The 24,699-nt window shown below is 46.6% G+C and overlaps 1 protein-coding gene across 1 annotated transcript in view; it reads right to left on the bottom strand.

The window, feature by feature from the left end:
* The window catches only part of GUSB (glucuronidase beta), a 579,332-nt gene extending 554,945 nt beyond the window's left edge, over positions 1–24,387 (bottom strand). The window contains exon 1 of the mRNA XM_069614870.1: positions 23,838–24,387. Coding sequence (XP_069470971.1) covers positions 23,838–24,050 — 213 coding nt within the window. The 5' untranslated portion in view covers positions 24,051–24,387. The remainder of the gene's footprint in view (positions 1–23,837) is intronic.
* Between the last annotated feature and the right edge of the window lie 312 nt (positions 24,388–24,699).

The raw sequence follows: 24,699 nt of genomic DNA, 5'->3' as shown, positions 1-24,699 counted from the left end.
ACTCTCTCGTCCAGGTGCCTTCAAGACAGAAAAGTTCACGTTTGCACTTATGACAGTTCTCATCGAACCATCCTCTAGCCGGTCTATGTTTTATCTAAAAATCTTGCTGAAAAAATAAATCGGTTAGTGTGCATGGAGATTACCAAAGGTCTCGATGATCACAAAAGGGGTTGTATCAGAGTCTAGAATTCATGACAGCCAAGGGCAACATGCAGGACCCATATTTTGATATAAACTGTCAGGACGATCCTTTTACAAGACCGATTGACTGATGCTCCATTGAGTTGTTTATGGGAAGTAAAATTCAGATGTCCCCTCTGCCATAATGTTTTCAGACTAGTGGGAGAATGGTCACTGTGTGGGTTGCGCAGAAACTCAAGCTCCTGGAAGAAATGCCAATTTTTAATTTCGATAAGGAACTAATCTAGAGTTGGCGCAGATTGCACCTTGCCTGCTATAACTAGATGCCATCCAGCAAACTGCATGGTGGTGTGGCACTGGCAGCTATTTGGGAGGTGGTCACCATTATGGGCATGTACAGGGCACTGCTCGAGTATTGTGACAGGCTATTTCATCAGGTGTTCTACCACTATACCTCTGGGATGCGCAGAGGGAAAGTGAAACTATCCCAGAATAGAGATTGTGGCATTTACCAAGCTATTCCTCTGGGCATTCCCAGATTGAAAAAAAATACCATGTCAGACGGAGGCTGTTGTGAGGTAGGCAACTAGCCACAGGGCTCGTGCCTAGTCACATTTTAAGGGTCACATGCTCATGTATGTGAGACCGTGGCCCACTACCATCTGGCTACAAGGGTCTCCGGCTTCACCTGCTGCGTCTGCATTGTCCGGAGGAAGAAAGATTTAAAAAAATAATAAATCAGAAGAAGAAGGAAGCGAGACGCGTTGTCGGCACACCCTGCGCCCCTGGGGTCCCACAACAGCACTGGTTTTTCATCTGCCCCTCTTGGAGAGGCATACTGGAGGGGTGCGGCTACCTCCGCATCCAGAAGAGAGGCCAGGTAGTCAAGGCCTCCTGGGAGCGAATAAGGGACCGTCCTCCGCTTGGCAGGGATGGGCTCGCCGCAATTAATGAAGCTTCCATTTGGGGAGTGAGGGATTGCAGAGTGGCTTGCGCTGCCGCTGAGAAATTAATATGAACCTCCCACATGGGGAAGAGAGTAGCGGCACATCCTCTTTGCTGCATCAAAGTCGTCAAGTCTCCCGTCTGGGGGAAGAAGGGTGAGGCGCGGCCTCTGCCAGCGCTGCAGGGGCCAGTAAAGAAACATATCTCCTGCCTGGGGGGGTGGGAAGAGTGTGCAGTGAGCCTTTGGCGGTGCTACAAAGGTAAACAAAACCAAAATAAATTGAAGATTGATGGGGATACTCCTGCCTGGGGGGGATGCGGGGCTGCGAGGGCCCACCGCATGAGCACAGGAGAGAACCATTAACCCATAACTCTCCCACCTGGGGGAAGAGAAGCCGCGTGGCCTCTGCTGCATAACGAGAGCAAGGTAATTTGCATTCGTATTCCCGCCCAGGGAGGGAGAAGCAAGTATTATAAGCAAAGACATCCCCTGCAATCAAGTCTCCCGCTGGGAAAAAAGAGGGTCTACATCAGTTGGAACTCCTGCCTGGGAGAGAGCACCGCGAGGTGGCCTGCTCTCTGGACACCTGGTGAAGGCACTCCCATTGGGGGAAGAGGTGCATTGCCTCAAGTATTGCACTCCCGTCTTTGGGGGGGGGGGGGGTTGGGGGAGGGGGGGTGTGGGAGTGGTGCGCCGTCTGTCTCAGGCAAAGGTGCTCCCGGCTGGGGGAGAGACGCACTGCCTCAAGAAGAGGCACTCCTGACTGGGGAGAGGTGCACTGCCCAAGGAACACCCCTGCCTGGGGCGAGAAGAACTGTGCGGCAGCAGCAAACTCTGATGTGGCTTCATGGAAGCCAGAACCGTGACTTTGCCCATCCTTGCGCCCAAAGGGCCAGGAGCAGGTCATGCAGTGGATACATCCCCAGCACCATCAAAGGAAGTGGAGCGGCGTAGCAGGAGCTACCAAGAGCCCATTACAGCGACCGACTGGGGAAGGTGACCAAGGCTCTCCCCTGAGAGAGCGCTTGTGCGTCCAGGCAAGGGGCGAGCCAGAAAGAACTCCTGCCTGGGGGAGCCTGGCCACGGCGCAGCGTTACGGCTGCCCTATCAACATAAGTTGGGTCTACCAAGAAGAGGGAAGATGTGTCAGACCCTGACCGCCGCTGTAGTGCTTGGGGAGGATCCCTGGCTTGAGGGGAACTTGGGCACTGCACGGCCCGATTGCTGCACTTGCAAACTCCTGCAGCAGGGAGCCTCAACACGGTGGGACTGCTGCCACTGCGGTAGCGTGAATAACTCCTGCAGGGGGGAGGGACCTGGGCGCAGCTGCTGCCCTCAGCTGTTTGTTACCTGCTGGGGGCCTCAAGCAGAGTGTCCTCCCTTGCCCCTGTCCTCATGGGGGACAGGGGGCCCAAAGGCTCCAGAATACTGACTGCTGCAAGGAATAAGGACCACCCAGGCCCTGCCGGAATGACCATCCAGCAGCAACATGAGTGGGGTGGAGTGGGGTGGTCTGCTAAGAACTTCCACCACCGGCTCTGTAGCAGCAGCCTGCAAGCTCAGCCCATAAGGTGCACAGACTTGTTGGCAAGACAACAGCCGGTGTGGCCCTCGGTATCCCCAGGAAAGGCTTTGCCAGCAAGTGTAGCGCACTCTACCTTGGGTAAACAGACAAAGAGGGGCTGCCCTGTGAAGATAGGTATATTGTTTGTTTAATTTTTCCTCTGAAGTAGCTCTACCAGATCCTGCTTGGGAGTCTAAGGGTTCTACCAGTCTTGGGGAATAACTACCCGTTTGGATGCACTATACTAAACGCAGCGTTTGTGTTGAGGTGAATCTTCCCAGTATTATTAATGTGCCACATTTGCATTATAATATGTTCAGCAAAAAGAGTAACATTGTGATGTCACGTAGTTCTAATTGGAGTGTTTAGTTTCACTGTGTATTCCAAGGTTGGTCAGTTGGAGCCTGCCTCTTGAAGGGGTACCTGCTGTCCTTGAATTATACTTAATAAAGGACTGTATCATACATACATCACTGCGTGGACCCATACTTAACATTGGCGACGAGGATTGGCACTTCATGTTGACTGGGGCCACCTGATACCGACAGCTCTCAGGATCTCCTCCTCCGAGAGAGACAGCAGGCGAGAAGCGGGCAGGAGGTGGAGTGGAAGCCCCGTATTCAGGCAAGTGGGAAAAGCTTCTCAGAAGCGTCGGTGCAGCGACCTCGACTTGGGAAGTCGTGTGCGAGCCCCGAGGCAAGGAGGGGCGCTGCGCGGATCCAGCGCGAGCCACAGCCGGCTTTGACTTCGGCGCTGGTGCAGCGGCTGCTGCTTTGGAGTCCTGCGCGAGCCCCGAGGCAAGGAGGGGCATTGCGCGGATCGAGCGCAAGCCGCAGCCCGCCTTTGGCTTGAGCGTTGGTGCAGCGGCTGCTGTTTTAGGAGTCCCGACGAGCCCCAAGTTGAGGAGAGGCGTTGCGTGGATCCAGTGCTACCTGAAGCTCGAGCCGCAGCGCGGACTCGGGAGCGAGCGCTCGCTGCTCACGTGGCTTGGTTAGCCACGCCCATCTCATGACGTGTTGGCCTCCAGAAGCCCCGGTCCTCCCATTGTGACAGCGTATCCTAGCAACGTCATTCACAAGCCGGCAACAGAGAAAAGAACACAGGATCACTTGGTTGCAGAGACTCTAGCAGAATGCTAATGGTGGACTACAATTCTTGTAATTTAATTAGTTAAAAAAAAAAAATTAATTACCCAGCTTTGGTGGACCAATTGTGTGCTGGGTATGCGCCAATAATAAAATAAAAAAAAAAAAAAAGATCTACATTTTAATATCGTCCTGCAACCATGGCCGCCTCCATTCCACCTCCCCTGCCCTTTCTGAGTGAACCAGGCCGGCCTCCGATTACATGGGACAGGTGGAGGGATATGTTTGAGAACTACTTGGTGGCGATGGGCGGGGAGAGATTTCCCTCTGCGCGCAAGAGGGCCTTACTCCTACACAACCTTGGTATAGAAGGACGCAGAATTTTTGATGGACTTTTCAGACACCATGCCCCTGAGGCAGGTGACATGAATGAGTATATGTTTGCCCTTAACCAACTTCGGGACCACTTTGAACCGAAGAAAAATGTCCGTTTTGAGAGACACAAATTTTTCCAGCGAGCCCAAGAGAAGTCGGAGTCGGTGGAGTCCTACATTGCTTGCCTCAGATCCCCGAGTTACACTTGCGAGTTTGAACATTTGACTGATTCCCTAATCAGAGACCAGCTGGTTAGATGCACCAATAACGTGAGAGTCCAGGAAAAACTTCTTGCAAAGGATATGAAATTGGATTAGGCAGTAGAATTAGCAAGAAGCATTGAGCAGACTTCAGAGAATGTCAAAGAACTTAGGATTGACAAATCCAATCCTCCATCGTCTTCGGTTTGTGTTGTTAATCAAAAGAAGAAAGTTGGCTTCTCCACAGTCAAGAGAGGAGGAGGAAATGCAAGAAATGTATGTTCTCGTTGCGGCAGTTCAAGACATGGTATGAACTATCCGTCCTGCCCTGCAAAATATGCGGAATGTTTCAAGTGCAAGAATAAAGGGCATTTTGCCAATGTTTGCAAGGGCAACGCGGTCAATAGTATTGAGTTCAGGCCAGTGGACAATAATGAAGACGGCATCGGAAAGGGGTACAACATCCAAGAAATGTCAGGCACTCAAGAATTTACCCCACGACACATATTCGAGATTTCAGAGATGTCTGGGATGACCAAAGGTCCCGTGGACAAGTTTCAAGTGGATGGAATGGAGCTCAAAATGAAAGTTGATACTTGTTCCCCTTGGACCATTATATCCCAAGACACACTGACAAACATTCTGGGGAGGAGCAGTACCATCATACGGCCCACCAATGTCAAGGTGTGTGGGTATGCAGACTCCGATATAAATATCTTGGGTGAATTTCTTGCAGAAATTATATACAAAGAAAGAATATGCCAAGCCACAATCCTGGTGGCGGAAAAAGGGACCTCTCTGCTAGGCTGGGAGGAGCAGAGGAAGCTGGGTTTAAGGGTACAAGCCAATGCACCGGACCCTGTCACCATTGCTGAGTTGGGGGACTCTTGGACCAAGGAATTTCCACAAGTATTTTCTGAGAGTCTGGGAAGGCTTAAAGAGTTTGAACATCACATCAGACTTAAGAACAATGCTCAACCAGTGGTACACAAGGTACGACAGGTACCACTGAAGATGAGAGCACAACTTAAAGAGGAGCTAAATAGCTTGGTTGACAAAGGGGTGATTGAACCTGTTGTAGCTACGGAATGGTGGTCTCCAGTGGTTTTAGTTACTAAGGCCAATGGTAAGATGAGATTGTGTGTCGACCTACGAAGCCTCAATCAGAACATAGTGGCTGAGAGACACCCATTACCGAATATCTCAGAAGTTTTGTCCACTCTAGGAGAACCCAAGTTATTTTCCATAATAGATCTCTCTGCTGCCTACCATCAGGTTCCGTTGTCTAAAGAGTGTCAACACTTGACTGCATTCATCACTCCTGAGGGTGTTTTCAAATATAACCGGATGCCCTTTGGTTTGGCCTCTGCGGCATCTGTATTTCAGAGAGTGATGGAAACGGTATTGAAAGGCCTTGAGAAAGTAACAGTGTTTCAAGATGACATTCTGATATTTGCAAATGATGGTCCTGAACATGATAAGATACTTAGGTCAGTGTTAGTCAGACTGAGAGAAGCGGGTCTGACTGTACAGAGGGAGAAATGCAAAATTGCTGTTACGGAAGTGGATTACTTGGGGCATAAAATCTCCTGTAATGGTATTGCCCCCAGGAAGTCTTTAGTGGATAGCATTGTGAGTGCTCCCCAACCTCTTGACAAGGAGCAACTACGCTCGTTCATGGGATTGGCGGAGTACTACCACAAGTTTGTTGATGGCTTTTCTGCAATGTCATCTCCTTTGAGAGATTTATTGAAAAAGGGCACCAAATATGTGTGGTCGGTTGAATGTCAAAATGCCTTTAGTAAGATAAAAGATAGCATTGTGAAGGCACCTTCTTTAGGAGGGTTTGTTTCTGGCAGACGAACTGTGCTGGCTGTAGATGCAAGCACATTAGGTCTGGGTGCCGCTCTTTTTCAATATGATGGCAACATTGAACATGTCATAGCTTTTGCCTCCCGACCCCTGAGGGGGGCGGAGAGCAATTATTCCGTGGTGGAGAGAGAGGCCCTAGCTGTATCATGGGCTGTTGCTCATTTTAAATTTTTTCTATGGGGTCAGTCGTTTGTTGTAAAGACTGATCACAAGCCGTTAGTTCAGCTACTGGGCAGTGCGGAATGGGCTAAAGGTTCACCTAGAATATCTCGTTGGATGATTGACTTGTTAGCATATGACTTTAGAATGGTGTATATACCTGGGGGAGAAAATGTGATTGCTGATTGTCTTTCTAGACTGCCTGCACAGAACGAGAGTGTCAAGGATGTGAGTGCAGAAGGTACTGTGGGTATTTGTGCATTAGTACACAATGCCATAAGCAAAGAGGAGTGGCAGTCCGCTGATGTTATGGATGAGGTCTTGGGGCAAGTAAAATTGTGGACCAAAACAGGTTGGCCCACAAAAGATCTCATTGAAAAGAAATATGATGTTTATTACTGTATTAAAGAGGAGTTGAGCATGTCAGAGGATGGGTCTCAACTCAGAAAAGGAATGAAAATAGTACCTCCATATGACATCAGGCCCAAATTAGTGGACATAGCTCACCAAGGCCATCCAGGCATGGGAGGTACTAAAAGGCATATCAGGCAATTCTTTTGGTGGCCAGGGATTGACGGTCAGGTAGAGAAATGTGTGAGGAGCTGTAAAGAATGTGAAAGAAGTGACAAGAGTAAGATTATTAAGGAAGCTCCCTTAAGACCTGTGAGTGTTCCAAGAGAGCCATGGAAGAAACTGGCAGTGGATTTAATGGGGCCCATACAGGAACTAGGAGAGGATGTTAAATACCTTATTGTCCTGGTGGATTATCATTCAAAATTGGTTGAGTGGAAAGCCATTAGAGAAGCAACAACTTCACAAATGATTAATTTTTTTGAGGAAGTCTTTTACAGGGAGGGATTCCCCTCAGAACTGGTTTCAGATAATGGGGTACAATTCTGTTCGGATAGGATGGTGGAGTTTCTCAAGAGGTTTGGTATCAAGCACTACAGGACAGCACTGTACCAGCCCAGAGCGAATGGTCTTGTTGAGAGAGCAAATAGATTCCTAAAGGGAGGATTGCAGTTAGCAATGGCTTCAGGTTTAAGGTGGCAGACAGTTCTCAGGGAGATGGTCTGGAACTATTGCGTGACTCCACACACTGTTACTGGCAGTTCACCTTTCATGTCCCTCAAAGGCAGACCACCAGGGACAAAGTTGTGTCCGGGCTGGTTGGATTTAGCGAGGAGTATACATGTCAACAGAGAAAGGATCATGGATCTCATTAGAGAGGCTCAAGATGAATACAAAGAGAGGTTTGACACAAAAAGGGGTGCCAAGGAGATGCAATGGGCAGTGGGGGACTGGGTTTATGTTAAGAATCCCAGGGCTTCTCCCAAATGTATTGCGAGCAAGTTTATTGGACCAAAGAAAATTGCTGTGATCAGAGGTAATGTTGTAATCATGGAGGGTGGGGAATGTTGGTCAATGGCCAAATTGGTTAAGTGCAATATGGTGGACAGTGAAGCTGGTGAGGGAACCAGAGAGGAGCAAGTTTCATTTGGGAATGGAGAGGAAGAACATGTGTGAACCGAATGTGAGTACAGCCTCCAATAACAACACCAGCTTGAATGCTAACAGGGTCAGGAACAAACCGGTCAGGTTGAATGATTATTACCTGGGTTAAACCTGCCACAAAATGAAGGGAGGAGATGTGTTGAGGTGAATCTTCCCAGTATTATTAATGTGCCACATTTGCATTATAATATGTTCAGCAAAAAGAGTAACATTGTGATGTCACGTAGTTCTAATTGGAGTGTTTAGTTTCACTGTGTATTCCAAGGTTGGTCAGTTGGAGCCTGCCTCTTGAAGGGGTACCTGCTGTCCTTGAATTATACTTAATAAAAGGACTGTATCATACATACATCACTGCATGGACCCATACTTAACAGTATCTCTACCAGATCCTGCTTGGGAGTCTAAGGGTTCTACCAGTCTTGGGGAATAACTACCCGTTTGGATGCACTACACTAAACGCAGCGTTTGCAAGCTGCACACGGGGCTTCGGCTGCATCCACCTTTTCCGGGTAAGCTTGTTTATTGGATTTGTAGGTTCCTTTTCCAGATATGAGAACAATATTTACACTGCGCTCCTTGGCAGTCTACATAAGTTGATGGGTTGCCATATTGCTTTTTACAGGAAGATACGTGCCATTTTGAAGTGGGCTGCATTCATGTTCAACTTTTGAGTTGTCTTTGGGATATTTGGTTCTACATCTTGGAACTACATTGTGTGTTCACTAGGAATATACGAGGCTAGTATAGTACATTATGAATCTGGGTTTCTTCACTCTGGTTCTAGCATGCTCAACATGTATAGAGTGGGCTACACACGGGTTACTTTTCATTTTACTTATCTTTCTTTTATTTCAACACATTCAGTAGGCTCTATGGACTCTCTGGTGATGGCTTTCCCCAGTCTTCACCAGCTGAATGTTTCATTCTTATACTATAATACACGCATGGTTTTGGATTCTTAAGCTATACAAGAATCTTGTTATTTTTACCATTTTTGAGTGTACGTAATCTAGAAGGGTGTTTTACATTTTTTCCAGTTCTATATTGCTCTTGAATAAGGGGGTTTCACCCCGAAACGCATTAGCTGACCACAGACTGCCTGACTGTATGACGATACGGACAACATTAAACCACATATTACAATATTTTGATATATCTTCATTTATTGTTTATTCTTCTCTATTGATGGACTGATTATTTATATAGTGCCTATACATAATGTGTTTCAAAGCGATTCAATGTAGGGAGGGAACATGGGAGAATAACGGTGACATACTTACAAGTCCTTGATATATTCAGAATGTGAAAAAATAACTATCAATCAGCCTGGCGACATTTCCGATAGTGCAAGTGCTAAGGACAAAGATGAGGAGGGAGGGGGGTGGGAGGGAGAATGAGACAGACAACAGGCAACATTACTATGCCTGATGACAATTGAGGTAGTGCTAGAATTTAGCAAGAGGAGGGTGGGGAGGTAGGGGGTTGGAGTAAGGGAGAAGGAGATGAACAAAACAAGCAGCTGTCATACTAGGCCTGACAACATTTCAGAAAGTGCTGGGGTTGGAGAGGGAGGAGAAGACACATGAGGGAGTCTATAATCTAAATTATTCGCTGTTTCAGGGTCCTTACCTTGGACCGTCTTTCTTCTCTAGTATTTTATGTGACCTTGTGCCGGGCCATGGTTCCTCCCCTGCACCTTACATTTTCTAAATATTGAGTCAAATTGCAATTTATATGATCTAAAAAAGGGGTGCACTAGCATTTCTATACTTTGGTATTTGTTTTCACTGGATCTTCCGTGTGGAACATAGTAGCACACACTAAACAATATGTCATTTTCAAGGATAAATGAATTAACCAACAAATATGCGTCTACTCTAGCGTTTAGTGCACAGGTGGCCACCCATATCTTATCCCTTATTAGGGACACAGGCAAATCTATTGACAGTCAGGAAGATCCCAACAAGTCGATTTTTCGATTAGAAAAACATATTCAACGTGAGATTTCTCAGAAACTTCACTCCACCACATTGGTGGAGTACTATAAATCTCAAAAAATCCAAAGCGGGCTCAGAGATCGGAGGCCGACACTTTGCACAGACATTAAAAGAATTTGTGGTCAAATTTTGAACAAATGTTCTCTGGATTTGATTTTGCCCACTATTGAAGAGTTGTCTAAATCAACTACCACCGAGACTGATATAGTATCTTTGAAGAAGCAGTTATCAGAATTTAAGTCAGATCAGGAATTATCAGCACTTTTGGAAGAGATCAATTCTAAACTTGCCACCTGTAAATCAGATATCGAACAAAGGAAACTGAGGAAGTTTAAACGTGACACCTTCGACTATCTGAATGATAGAGTTTGTACACTCTATGTGCACTGAAATCATAACAGGTCACGTTTTCCACAACCAGGTGAACCAAGATCTGACAGCAGTGTGGGATATCCGATTGCAACGGATGGTACTAGTGTATCAGACAACTAATATTCCTGTAGCTGCCTCAGGTAGTGGGGCGAGTGTTAGAACAGGAGCTGAGTTACCATTACCTCCCACATAATCAGGTCCTTTTTTAGGCCCAAGAGGAAGATCAGGCGAGGTAAACAAAACTGCAAGGCCAAAAGAAGCGTTATTAACATCGCTAGTAAAACCCTTACAAGTGGGCAGCTCAATACTCTAAATCGGGGTCTCTCTTTTGTTCCTACTTGCAATACCACCCACTTTGAAGAAAACATTTGTTTACATAGACTGCTACGAAATAAATGTGATTAAAGATTTTCTTTGAGACACAACCACCCATGGATAGTCTTCCTATCCTTGATGATAGGCTGGAAATGCGAGCCAAAATTGAGTTTGATCCACATATTCAAAACTCCTTTCTTAACATGTTTGAAAATAACAGTTCGATCAGAATTAATTATCAGAGATTGACACCTATCAATATGAAAAAAATAAAATAATAAATAAATAACACAATTGGACCACATTGAATTATTAGCCAAAGATAAAAATCTTACAATTAAACCAGCAAACAAAGGAGGGGCTATCATAGTAATGCATACATCTTATTGCATTAATAGCTACTTAACTCTGTTAAGTGATGAGTCAACTTATATCAAGCTTAATAGCGATCCCATTAATTAAATCAAATCTTTGCTTAATAGGACTGTAGAGACAGCATTCGGAAATGATTGGATTAGTTTAAAGACCAAAGAATATTTGATTAATCATTTTCCTAGAACGCCTGTTTTCTATGGATTACCCAAAATCCATAAGAACCAGTCTCATCCCCCATGTAGACCAATTGTGGTGGGTTCGGACAGTGTGTTCGACCCCCTGGCCATTTATGTCGACAGATTACTGAAGCCCTTGGTGCAAGCTATCCCTACATATTTGAGGCACTATATGGACTTTAACTACCTCAGAGACAACACTGCACTCATCGAATTGCATATTATTTTCCCTGCATGTATGCAGTTTGTATACATCCATTGCACACAATGAAGGTTTGGAAGCGGTCGAATGGCTTTTGCTGAACTCTGATTCTGTGAAAGGTAACCCACATTTTGTGCTAGAGTTAATGAATCTCATATTAATAATTACTTTAGGTTCCAGGGTACCTATTACATTCAATCATCAGGCTCTTCCATGGGGTCAGCCATGGCCCCAGTATACGCTAACATTTGTATGTACAGATTTGAGAAGACCTTTGTTCTAGATGTATCTAAATGGGCTAGTAACATTCTTCTATGGAAAAGATATAGATGATATGTAAGTGTTTCAGAGCGCGACCAAGCAAAGGGAGGGGAACAAGGGAGAACAAAAACAATGATCTTACTGGGCCCAGTGACATTAAGAACATGCAAGTGCATGGAAAAGGGGGAAGGTGCGTGGAAGGAGGAGAAGTGCAAAGTGCGGAACCGAGGAGAGAACAGAATAAATAATAAGTACAATAAATAAATACATACAGGCAGTGACTGTATGGGTACAGATACAGATCCCAGTGCAAGGGGCGGCTTGGAGGCACTGCAGCAGGGAGGCATGGTGAGCAGGTACCTGGGCCCGAAAGACAGAGGGTGGCCAGGTGCACAGTGCAGAGAGAGCGAGAACAGATCAGCACGGGAGTAGAGGTGCAAAGGCAGAAGCAAAGAGGAAGGTCTTGAGGTTCTTCCGGAACCATAGATGGTGGTTCTCAATGTTCAAGGTGGCCGGGAGGCTTTTCCAAAGGGAGTCCCCGGCTGAGATCTGCCCCCAGCTCGTTTCTTTGAAAAACAACTACCCTAAGGGAGTGAGAAGTAGTGGAGCGAAGGGCTCGAGAGAGGGCTATTTACGGAGGGATAGTTGAAGGTATTGTGGCATTTGGTGTGGTAACAAGGAAGATCTTATGTCCTTTTTTGACTATTTAAACAATGTACACACACACAGCAAATTCACTCTAGAGGTTGGTTCTCCCACTACATTTTTGGATGCGAGTTTGGCCATCAATGAGGGTAACATAGTAACCACTGTTTACCATAAGCCAACCAATGTCCATTATCTACTGCACTTTGCCTTTGGATGGAAACTTGTAATGTTACAAAGCCTTCCATACAGTCAAATCCTCAGACTAAAGAGAATCATTTCAGACCTAGTAGGACTTGATGCTGAATGTTCGGTCCTGGTGGAGACATTCTGAAATAGAGGTTACCCACTTGATGTTACTAAGGATAGATCTAGAGAGATTACACAAGAGCAACTTTGTGGACCGAAAGCAATGACTGAAAAAGTTCCTCTTTTATACATTTCAAAATTCCCTAGACAAAGTTTTCAGATTAGTAAGATTATCAAGAAACACCGACTATGCTCCAACATGACCATTTACTACACAACTTTTTACCTAAGGTTTACCATGATGGCTTTCAAACGGGGCAAGAATTTGAGAGACAAATTAGTGAGAGCTGATATAGTACAAAAGGATAAACAATTACGGCTTAGTACACAGAAGAACGGTACTTTCCCCCGTTTGGAATATAGCCATTGTAATAACGTTATCAAAGGCAATTCTCTCTCACACCCACACACTGGCAAGAAAATCAAATTAAGGGATTATGCCACTTGCCTCACACCTGGGATTATATACGATATGAAATGTCCCTGTGGACATCTATGTAGGCCAAACATCGAGACCAGTTAAAGAACGTTGGACTGAGCATAAATCAAATGTGAGATGCAAAAGCGGCAAGACATTTTGTTTAGAACATCAACACTCAGTTGTCCAAATGAAGTTTCTGGTATGGAAGTTGTGAAGAGTCCAGAAAGGGGAGGTAATTACAACTCTTGTCTCCTCCAACGATAAATATTTTGGATACACTTTCTCGACACTATACATTCTAGTGGTCTCAATGAGGAATTCAGTCTGAATTGTTTTGTATAACCATTCATGATGTGATTACTCTACATAGAGATCGAAGTATGGATTGGACATGACTATGTCTACTTTATTCACGTTAATAAGGATCTGGGAACCTTGAACACCTACTTGTGGAAAATTGAACATCAAGTCTATTTTTGTCAGACTTGGTTTATGGAGTTCATGTCTATTGATATGCCTGTCTCAATGAGGAATTGAGTCCTACATGACTTAGTATACTATTCATGATATGGTTATTGTGCATTTATTTTTAATTATGCACTCAATATGGTTATGGGACTACTCCTCTTATGATGAAAATTAGGAACCAGTAGTTTTCAACATCTAACTTTGGAGCATTGAACATTTACTGAGCTCTTACAACATGTTTTGTGTCAAATTCATGTCTGTCGCTTTGCTGAGAGAAATCCTACCTATGATGACTCTGTAGTTACTGTCTCATTTTGTATTAAGTTAACTGATTTGTATTTATTTACCAATACTGGTTATATAAAGGCGTCCGTATGAGCCAACAAGGTCATTTTTACTTTTTGGGTCCATCTTTAATTCAATCTTTTTAATTGGGCTTTTTGACTTCATTATTGCATGATTGTATGTCAAGACCGGAGGCTCAGATTATGCTTCTCCTCCTTTACTGATGATCCGAGCACCATACAAAGTGTCACAACAGTAAACACATAAGAGATAACACAACCAAAAACTACATTTCCCACAAAATGTTCCACGGGTGTAGTTTGCTCCTTTTATCCATGAACTTTCAAGTCACGTGACTCCCTCCACCAATACCATCCGACACAGTCCCTTAACCTCTGATGTCTTCCTGTGTCCTTCCTCTTTCTTTGCTCGAGCAGCCAAATAAGTGCATTTCGATTTTATGTATGAGCGGATATAGTGTGAGGAGATTACTTTTTGCACAGTGCCTAATATTGTTTATGGTACTTGACAGGGCATGTGCCCAGCGTTGCACAGGCTTTTGGCAGAGCATATCCGCTAAGCGAGTATTGGAAGGAACCCCACACCAGCAGACAGTGGTCTGCGGCCAATAAGGCTAGACCAGTTCAATGTGTGCTAGGGACAGGTGTGGGGGGGGGCTTGGTGGAGGATCTCATGTCTTTCTCTCAAGGGATGGAATCCCTGAGAGGTGTGGCCCCAGAGAGATTTCACAAGGGGCAAGAAAGAAGGCCCGAAGAAGTCCTGAACGTCCGCAGCAACCTGACCCCTTGCCCCGCCCCCCCGTTTCCAGCCTTTACCGTTGTCTCCTTGAAGATGTCTGCACAGAATTTAGAGGGGGTTACTAGTCCTCTTACTATCTCGATAGGGGACTTTATTATTCTTTACGGGTCGGCTGTACGCCAGCATTTCTGGGCAATGCTGCATGGGCATCCCATAAGCGAGGCAGGGTAACTGCTGTTACCATCGGCAGCTGGGAGAGGGGCAGTCCCAACCCCCCGCGCCTGCTCCTCTCCTCCCCCCAACTACGGAGACATGCAGTCTCGGCAGCGCAAAAGCCACAGAAGGGTAAGGTGCGAACAGTCATTGCACCCTTCCTCCAAACAGCAAGGTGCTAAGAGCCATAAGGAAAACAACCGTCAGGCAGGGCCCAGGTTCAAAAGATCTGCCCCCACCAGGGGGTCAGACAGTCGGCTATCCGGCCGGGGGCTGCGACAACAGAAGCCCCCACCACATACACAACAAAGACCCAGGGCCTCCCTGGGTCCTATAAATGAGAGCAGCATGCTCAGAGTAAACGCAATCTGTTTGTGGACCCTGAACGGTGACCCAAGCAAACAGGAGGTTCACTGTTTACTCAGTGTCTTCCAAATCTTCTTGCTTCTTTAGCAATTCTTGAAGTTCACTGTACATCGCAGTGTCTTTTTTCCTTCCTGAACATTGTACTGTTCAAAGCAATTGCAATGCAGCCTTAACGAAGGAAGAAGCGGCAACCGAATGCCCAGCGCGTACGCTGTCAACCTCAACATCTCGGCATAGAGTGAAAAGCGAGCAGCGAGCGTGTCCAAAACAAAATAAACAAAGACGCGTGCTGCGGAATCATCCCCAAAACCAGTGCGAACGAAGTAGAGAGAGAGAGGCACTCGAACAGCAATGCGCGGACAGCGACCGATTCAACAACTTACAGGCGAGCCACCGCGCTGGGGTTACGAGGGAGGAAAAATAGAATTTATGTCTGGAAGAGTTACATTTTATTACAGTGGACCGGAACCCCCGCATTATAAGGCAGGCGGGGCAAGAGAGCACAAGCCAGTTTTAAACTCGGGCAGAGTCACAAGCCAGCTTGGTAGCACGGCGAGCCGGAAGCTCGTCTTTTCTTGACAGCCACGCAGAGCTGGCGAACACAGTTTCAAGATCGGCGGGCCCAAATACTGCAGATTTAAAATAATTTCTGTAATATTGCAGGGCAACCTCACAAGCGAAACCAATTATTTAAATCCAGTAAATCAAGCCTGGGGGCTGCCCAATTTTCTGAACTCGGTCAAGAAGGCACCAGTCAACAGTTACCCAGCACGGGCAACAAATAGAACAGGCGCAAAGAACTTGCCGATAACAATAGTTTAACTCCTTGATAAAACCTTTTTCCCCCCTTTTCCTATAGCAGGCATAGAAGAACACGGGGCCCAAACGGAAAGCACGGGCACCCCCAACACCGGTGCAAAAGCCCAAATCACCACAATTGCTAGCAGCCATTGAAGCGGCAGAGCACTACGGATGGGCATGGGTTAGAGAAAACATGTACGGCCTACCCAGGGAAGGAATTACCAGCCCACCCAGCCAGGAGGAGGTTTCTGCACCATTAAAAAGGAGAAAAATATCCAAAGGCGCCAGAAAAGGTACCAAAAAAGTGTCAAAACTATGCGAGAATATAGCGGAATTGCAGCAACTAATGGTAGAAATAAGGGGGAAAACAGACACCGCCCACAAGAGAACCTGGGGCCTCAAACCCTACCATCGCAATAGAACCTACAATAACGGTTGTCAACCCACCTGTAACACTACCTACAGCAATCCCGCCACAACAAATACAGCAGTTGCCAATAGCACCCACAGCTATAAATACAACAGCCTCCACAACTCCAGCAACAGATTCAGCAGGTGCACTAAAAGCATGGGCAACCCCAGGCACGGACAACACGGGCGTGACAGGGACACCCGGCAGCAATACAACTGACATTGTAACAATCTGTAATGCACAATTAGACCAAAAAATGAACTCTTTCCAAACAGAGATATTAAACAGATACAAAAGATGCCTGGCATGGAACATCGATACCACAATCAAAGAAGCCATATGGGCCAAAGCATTGATAGAAATCGTTTCCCTAATAGAAGCCCAACGCAAAGGGAAAGGCGCTTTCAGAGACCCCAAAAAAATAGAAGAAAAAGCTATTGCCAGAAACGGCCAAGTCGAACAAAACTGGGACAACTGGTTACAGGCCTTTGCCATTTTAGCAACAAGATATGAAGAAAAATTCCCCATGGATGGTAGGAAGATCTGTGTATACGTTGATAAAATAAGGGAAGTAAAAGTAACACAGAGGGGGAAGACATGGCTTGCATACGACATCAGATTTAGGAGGAGCATGTCAGAAAGGCCGGCCATTGAGTGGGATGAAGTCCAGAACGATTTAAACACCCTCAACACCGAACCTCCCCAGGAAGAAGATACCATGCATTCTTCTTAAAAAAAAAACAGCAAAAATTTGCAAGTAAGCAAATCCCATGACAATGATAAATGCTAAAAAGGGGAGCAGCCCTTTCGGTGGAATCAGCCTTGGGCAGCTAAAAATAATGCCCACAGACAGAACAAACAGGCTGTCAAATCCAACATCCCATGCAGAAATTTTGGGAAAAACCAGTGTACATGGGGCAAAGAATGCTGCTACAAACACGCCTGCACAAACTGAAACGGCGACCATGCAGCAAGCAGCTGCACCAAACTACCAGCCAAGAAAGAATGATATCCCAATTTTAGAACCAGGATGAACGCCCATCAATCTGGGCAATTTTAGGGACGCCCTAAACAGCTACCCAGACAAGGAAACCAGCAGGATACTATGGCAGGGTTTCACCAAAGGTTTTTCGATCCCATTTAAGGGCACTGGGTAACAATACATCCCGATGAACCTAAAGTCAGCCAGGGACAACCTCCAGATAGTAGAAACCAAAATCAAGAAAGAACTGCAACTGGGCAGGGTTGCAGGTCCCTGGGACGCCATGCCTTTAAAGGACTATTTAATATATCCACTAGGCCTGGTTCCCAAAAAGAACCCGGAAAAATGAGGCTAATCCATCACCTCTCCTACCCTAAAGGCCAGTCTTTAAACGACGGCATCCCACACACAGAATCCGCTGTATTTTACACGCATTTCCAAGAGGCGGTAAGGCTCATACAAGAGTGCGGCATAAACGCCTTGATGGCCAAGCTGGACATCGAATCTGCTTTCAGACTCTTGCCAGTCCACCCAGAGTCACAGCAGTGGCTATGTTTCACTTTTAACAACAAATTCTACGTAGAGAGATGCCTCCCCATGGGGTGCGCAGTATCCTGTGCTCTATTTGAGCAATTCAGTTTCTTTTTCCAATGGGCTTTCCTAAAGCAGAAACCAGGGACAAAAATAGTGCATTACCTATACGATTTCATGGTCATAGGGCCACCAAACTCCGGGGAATGCGGCCGGGCTAAACTGGAGCACACGGCCGCACAGTGGGGAATTCCCCTAGCGAGGGAAAAAACCACCACCAAACCAGACAAACATAATTTTTCTGGGCATCGAAATAGACTCAGCAAAGGGGCTCTGCAGAATCCCCAAAACAAAAATATCAGAACTCCTGTCTAAAAATACAAAACCTGATAATGAGAGAAAAGGGGACTCTAAAGGAAATACAATCCTTAGCAGGCAGCCTCAATTTTGCATCCAAAACAATACCTCAAGGGAGGATATTTTCCAGAAGCCTGGAGTGCAATATCAAATTACTCACCAAACCACACTTGCATATCCGGCTAGGCAGAGAAGGGAAACAAGACCTGGAAACATGGGGAAAAATCCTCAGAGATTAACGGGTCTTTACTTTGGCGAACGCCTTTAAATACCCGGTCAAACAGGGTCCTATACACTGATGCAGCTGGGAGCAAGGGGTTTGGAGCCATACTAGACACAGAATGGGTGGCAGGACACTGGCAAGCAGCAGGGTGGACAAGAAACATCACCCCACTAGAAATATTTCCCATCTGGCTAACATTACACATCTGGGGCAGGCCACTAGCGAATACGGAACTTTTGATCTGGTGCGATAACATGGCTATAGTGGGCTCCATAAACAGAAGTCTACAAAATGCCCTTTAGTACTGAAAGTATTACGAGCCATTATAACAGTCACACTACAAGTAAACGTTGTACTCAAAGCAAAGCACATTTCAGGGGCAGATAATAACATTGCTGATGCCTTATCTCGTTTCCAGTGGACAAGATTCCGAGAGCTAGCACCGCACGCCCAAGAACAGATGACGCCAATACCAGCAGAATGCTGGGCGATAATGGGAAGACAAGAATAACGGCATCAACGCCAATACCAGAGAGCACAGGCCGGGATGCCCAACGAAAATCAGGCACCTCAAACTGGTACCATCAACACATTGGCATCAATGCCAGCACCAGAGAGTGCAGGCCGGGATGAACAATACAAAGCAGGCACCTCTAAATCAGTGCCCACACATTGGCATCAACGCCAGCACCAGAGAGTGCAGGCCGGTATTACCAATACAAAGCAGGCACCTCTAAAAAAGGGGTGCCAGCAACACATTGGCATCAACGCCAAAGAGCCCACGCCGGGATGCCCAACAAGAATCAGGCACATCAACAACGGGTGCCAACAACCTCACAGGCTTCCTAACGGAGATGGAAGAGAGGGCAGTAGCAAGCACCACTGCAACACAGTACAGTAAGTGTGTGCAAACAGTATTTAAGGCCACAGGTGTAAACCACGTAGAACTAATAACAATTATAGATAAAGAAGTATTTTAAAATGGGCTCGGGAACAAGGTTTCAAAAGGGATTGGGCTAAAAGACACCTGGCGGCAATTTCATACTTTACAAAAATACGGGGCGATTCAGACCCCACCCAGAACGCCCTCATCTCTTATGCAATAAAGGGATGCGGCAGAATGGAGGCTCCTCAAGTGGACACCCGCCAACCCCTTGATTTCAGCAAACTGGTGCAGATAGCAAGCCAGTTGGAAGCCATAGGTTGGCACCCATACGAGATAATGTTATTTAAAACAGCCTTTTTCCTAGCCTACTTCGGGGCTTTGCGGGTAGGAGAACTCATGCTTCCAGCACCAAGGCCACACACGGCCTGGGCGTCATGGATATCAGGGTGAGACAGGAGAGTGTTAACATAGAAATGCAACAGTTGAAAACGGGTGCAAAAAGAACCATCAACATTTGTTGCATCGATGAAGCAACAAACTGCCCGATTTTTGCATCACCAACCTCTATTACGCACAACGACCCAAAGTGGGGGTGGGGCGGGTGCGGGGGGGGGGTTGTTTTTTAATCCACAAGGATGCATCGGCCCTAAGCCGCTCCCAATTTAAAGGAGTGCTGACGAAAGCAATCAGCAAAGCAGGGTGGGATCCCAAACATTTCGGCACTCATTCCTTCAGGATAGGTGCCGCCGCTGCAGCATGGCAAGGAGGCTTAGCACCGCAACAACTAAAAAACATAGGGGGATGGAAGTCAGACTGTTATAAAAGATATAGCAGACCACAATTGATATAGCCATTCCGCCCAAAAATGTTCTTTCTTTCCCCTCCCTCCCACCACCACAGAAACAGGCGAATCGAGGACCACACTCCGATCAACATGGATAGTTGGCCACTCATTCGTTTTCAGGACAGTCAGATGGGCAGAAGAGACCAAAGAAGGGCCACATTTCAGAAACACCATTACTTCATTGTGGGGATACAGAGGCCTACGCTGGGCTGACGTCCACGAAACACTAACAGAACTGGTGGCATACAGGTCCCCCCCCCAAATTCCTGATCATCCATCTAGGGGGCAACGACCTAGTCAACACAGCGAGACGCATCCTATGCGAAGAAATATGCTCCTCCCTAGCAGGCATTTCGCACAACTGGAGGGGTACTGAAATATACTTCTCAGCCATCTTACCAAGAAAGAAATGGCTAGGGGCCAACTGCTACAAATCTATAGACATATCCAGAAGAAAACTGAACAGGACGGTAGCGAGTTTCTGTATGACAAGAGGACTGGGTTTCATAAAACACCCAGCCATTACACTAGGCAACCCAGACCTTTTTCTTCACAACGGCACCCATCTGTCTAGCCAGGGCATGGAGCATTTCTTTCGTGAAATCAATACAACACTTGCTAACAGGGGCTGTCTCTAGGGCATACGCTTGGGGGAACACGGTCAGCCAGGAACCTGCCCGTGTGTGGCGGCACGGGTCCGAGGGGGTAACTTCGGGACCCGGTGCCCAAAAGTATGATACCATCATGATATGTGATATGCCATAACCCATATCTGTACAATAAAATCCTACGGCCTTTTATTGCCAACACTTGATACAAGTTGTGAGCCTATCATTATGGGTGAGGTTTTGGGGTTCGGCCATTACTAATGCATGCATATGGGTTCAGCAGTTATGGGCAATGCTGCATGGGCACCCCACAAGCGAGGCAGGGTAACTGCTGTTACCATCGGCAGCTGGGAGAGGGGCAGCCCCAACCTCCCCGCGCCTGCTCCTCTCCTCCCCCCAGCTACGGAGACACACAGTCTCGGCAGCACAAAAGCCACGGAAGGGTAAGGTGCGAACAGTCATCTCACCCTTCCTCCAAACAGCAAGGTGCTAAGTGCCATAAGGAAAAAAACCGTCAGGCAGGGCCCAGGTTCAAAAGATCTACCCCCACCAGGGGGTCAGACAGTCGGCTATCCGGGGGGGGCTGCGACAACAGCAGCCCCCACCACATACACAACAAAGACCCAGGGCCTCCCTGGGTCCTATAAATGAGAGCAGCATGCTCGGAGTAAACACAATCTGTTTGTGGACCCTGAACGGGGACCCAAGCAAACAGGAGGTTCACTGTTTACTCAGTGTCTTCCAAATCTTCTTGCTTCTTTACCACAGAACCCACCCACCCTACAAAAAGGTGAGAAGAACAAAAAGAAGTACAAGGCACTGTACGGTGCCCACAACAAGTCGTGGGACACAAGAAGGCGGCACAGGTCCGAGGGGGTAACCTCAGGACCCGGTGCCCAAAAGTATGATACCATCATGATATGTGATATTGTTATTGCCATAACCCATATCTGTACAATAAAATCCTACTGCCTTTTATTGCCAACACTTGATACAAGTTGTGTGCCTATCATTATGGGTGAGGTTTTGGGGTTTGGCCATTACTAATGCATGCATATGTGTTCAGCAGTTATAGCTATTACCTGTGTCCTTTCTAAGACGCCCGCACGGAATGTGTAGTGTGTTAACCAGTCCGCTCTCTTTTTTTTCGATAGGGGTGTTTATCATTACGCATCGGCTGTTCGCCGGCATTCGACACTCTGCAGGACTTGTGGAGAGTGTTAGTTTTAATGTCGTGTGGCGTTTGAGTTGCTTTTCCATTAGTTGGAAGGTAAGATTATTAACAGGGGCACCAGGGATGTTAACGCCATTTTGTTTGTAAGTTGGCTAAAGATTCGGTATATTGTTAATTTATTTTTCCTCTGAAGTATCTCCAGCAGATCCCGCTTGGGAGTCCGAGGGTTCTACCAGTCTTGGGGATTAGCGACCTATTTGGATGCACTACACTAAACGCAGCGTTTGCAAGCTGCGCACGGGGCTTCGCCTGCATCCACCTTTTCCGGGTAAGCTTGTTTATTGGATTTGTAGGTTCCTTTTTCAGATATGAGAACAATGTTTACACTGCGCTCCTTGGCAGTCTACATAAGTTGATGGGTTGCCATATTGCTTTTTACAGGAAGATACGTGCCATATTGAAGTGGGCTGCATTCATGTTCAACTGTTGAGATGTCTTTGGGATATTAGGCTCTACATCTTAGAACTACATTTTGTGTTCACTAGGAATATTCGAGGTTAGAATCCTTCTGTCTTGAAATTGCGGGGCTATGTTCTAATCATGGCAATATATATATGTGTCATTTACTATTTTTGATATTGTCTTATTATATTTGCATCTATGTTCGCCTCAGGGACATCTCTTTTGATCTAAGGTTGATGAATTCATTTGATTATTAGGCCAGGTAGGCCTTACATTATGAATCTGGGTTTCTTCACTCTGGTTCTAGCATGCTCAGCATGTATAGAGGGGGCTACACACGGGTTACTTTTCTTTATCATTCTTTTATTTCATCACATCTAGTTGGCTCTATGGACTCTCTGGTGATGGCTTTCCCCCAGTCGAATGTTTAATTCTTATGCTATAATACACGCATGGCTTTGGGTTCTCAAGCTATACAAGAATCATGTTATTTTTACCATTTTGAGGGTATGCAATCTGTAAGGGCGTTTTACATTTTTTCCAGTTCTGTATTGCTCTTGAAGAAGGGGGTTTCACCCCGAAATTCATCAGCTAACCAGAGACTGCATGAAGATACGGACAACATTGAACTACATTATATTACAATATTTTGATAAATCTTTATAGACTCATAATGATATAGAAAAGAATAATCTAAATTATTGGAAGTTTTGTTCAGCGTTATAAAGTGTGCAAGGGACTGGAGGGTCCTTACCTTGGACCGTCTTTCTTCTCTAGTATTTCATGTGGCCATGTGCCAGGGTCATGGTTCCTCCCCTGCACCTTACGTTTTCTAAATATTGAGTCAAATTGCAATTTACATATGATCTATAAAAGGTGTGCACTAGCATTTCTATTCTTTACTTTAGAATTAATTACCTGGAGTGTACTCTCTGCAGCCCATATTTCTTGGGAACGCTACCACCAGGACCTGTCAAACACCCCCTTACCCCGTCTCCAGTGCGCGCGCCTCCATCTCATGACTACGCCATACTTACAGTATCCTTGTTGGTAAGTTCTCCCAATGCCTCCCCATTCAAGGCCCCCTCTGTGGCATGAAAATAGGAGTGCACATGGTGTGTCCAACCTACAGCCACTCCCTCACCTTTCCTCACAGGAGGAATCCAGTGCCCCGTTCCCTACATGCATTCCCCCACTTGCTCCCGAGAGGCGAGAGCCCACTATTTCCAGTTACCCTCATGCGGAGTATCAACTCCTCATCGTCGTCATAATTTTTAGTAAAACATTATCCATTCCCCAGTTGTTCGGAACAAGCTATTCTTCCAGTTCACGACAAATACAATTGTAATGTGTTCTTGCATTTCTGAGGACTCACCCTTACAAGTGCGACTACTCGCAAGCAGAAAGGTTTCCCTAGTTACACTGCCTATTGTCACTCAGCCCCGTCCCTAGGTCCCCGAACATCATCATCCACCCCCGCACCCCCTTATCGGGAGGTCGCCTTCCTCCCTCCCCAAACTCCGCCGGGTCTCCTACCTCGCTCAGTGGTCTCTGGTACCAATGCTCCTCGAAGCCCTGGTTGCGGCCATCAGACACGTCGGCTCGGAAGCTCCAAACCCCTCCGAGCTCCTTCAGCTCCCGACTCCGGCTCTCTCGAGGACGGAGCAGGCCGCCCTGGAGGGTCAGGCCCGGAGCCCCGATCTGAAGGCAGCCCATTAATGCGAGGTACAGGTGAGCGGCAGGGGGCATGGTGGGGTCTGGGCTGCGTGCAGGGGCCGCACGAGCGGACTGGGGGGTGGAGGAGTGTCAGAAAATCTAGCTGAAGCGTGTTGCACCCGGAGTGGGGGTTGTTGCAAAAGAACCCAATAACCGTGCTGCCTGCCCTCCAGCGACGTGTAAGTTCTGCTTCCTCCAACTTAAACAGCACAAAAAAGAGTCAGCTGACAGCAGAGGCCGGCACATGACTGGCAGTGTCTGCAATTACTAGCAATGCAAACAGGGACTGAATCAGCCAGGGCTTCCGTACAGGCAAACATTCCCTCCACGAGGAACATGACTGGTAAAAAGAGCTGCATGAGAACTAAATAACAGACCGCGCGACCACAGTCTAGTACTGGGCTGCATGACAAATGAAGAGTGCAGCTAGTTGAAGAGTTAACGCCCCCGTAACACAGACCTGTACATGCAGCCAGACACTTCATTGGGTACAAATAGCCTCGCCGTGCGTGGACGTCGATTCACCAAAATGCCAGGGGTAGCGGAAGTCATTAATTTAATAATTTTTCGGCACGTGCCAGAAATTGCTACAGACACAAAACAAAGCAAATTCCGTATAACGATAAATCATACAGAGGGTTGTACACATTTCACCCGTAGCGCCCAAGCAGCGGCTTAGTGC

Source organism: Ambystoma mexicanum, chromosome 9 (assembly GCF_040938575.1).
Source record: "Ambystoma mexicanum isolate Mex_15411 chromosome 9, UKY_AmexF1_1, whole genome shotgun sequence".
Lineage (NCBI taxonomy): Eukaryota > Metazoa > Chordata > Amphibia > Caudata > Ambystomatidae > Ambystoma > Ambystoma mexicanum.
This window is presented reverse-complemented; position numbering and strand designations above follow the sequence as displayed.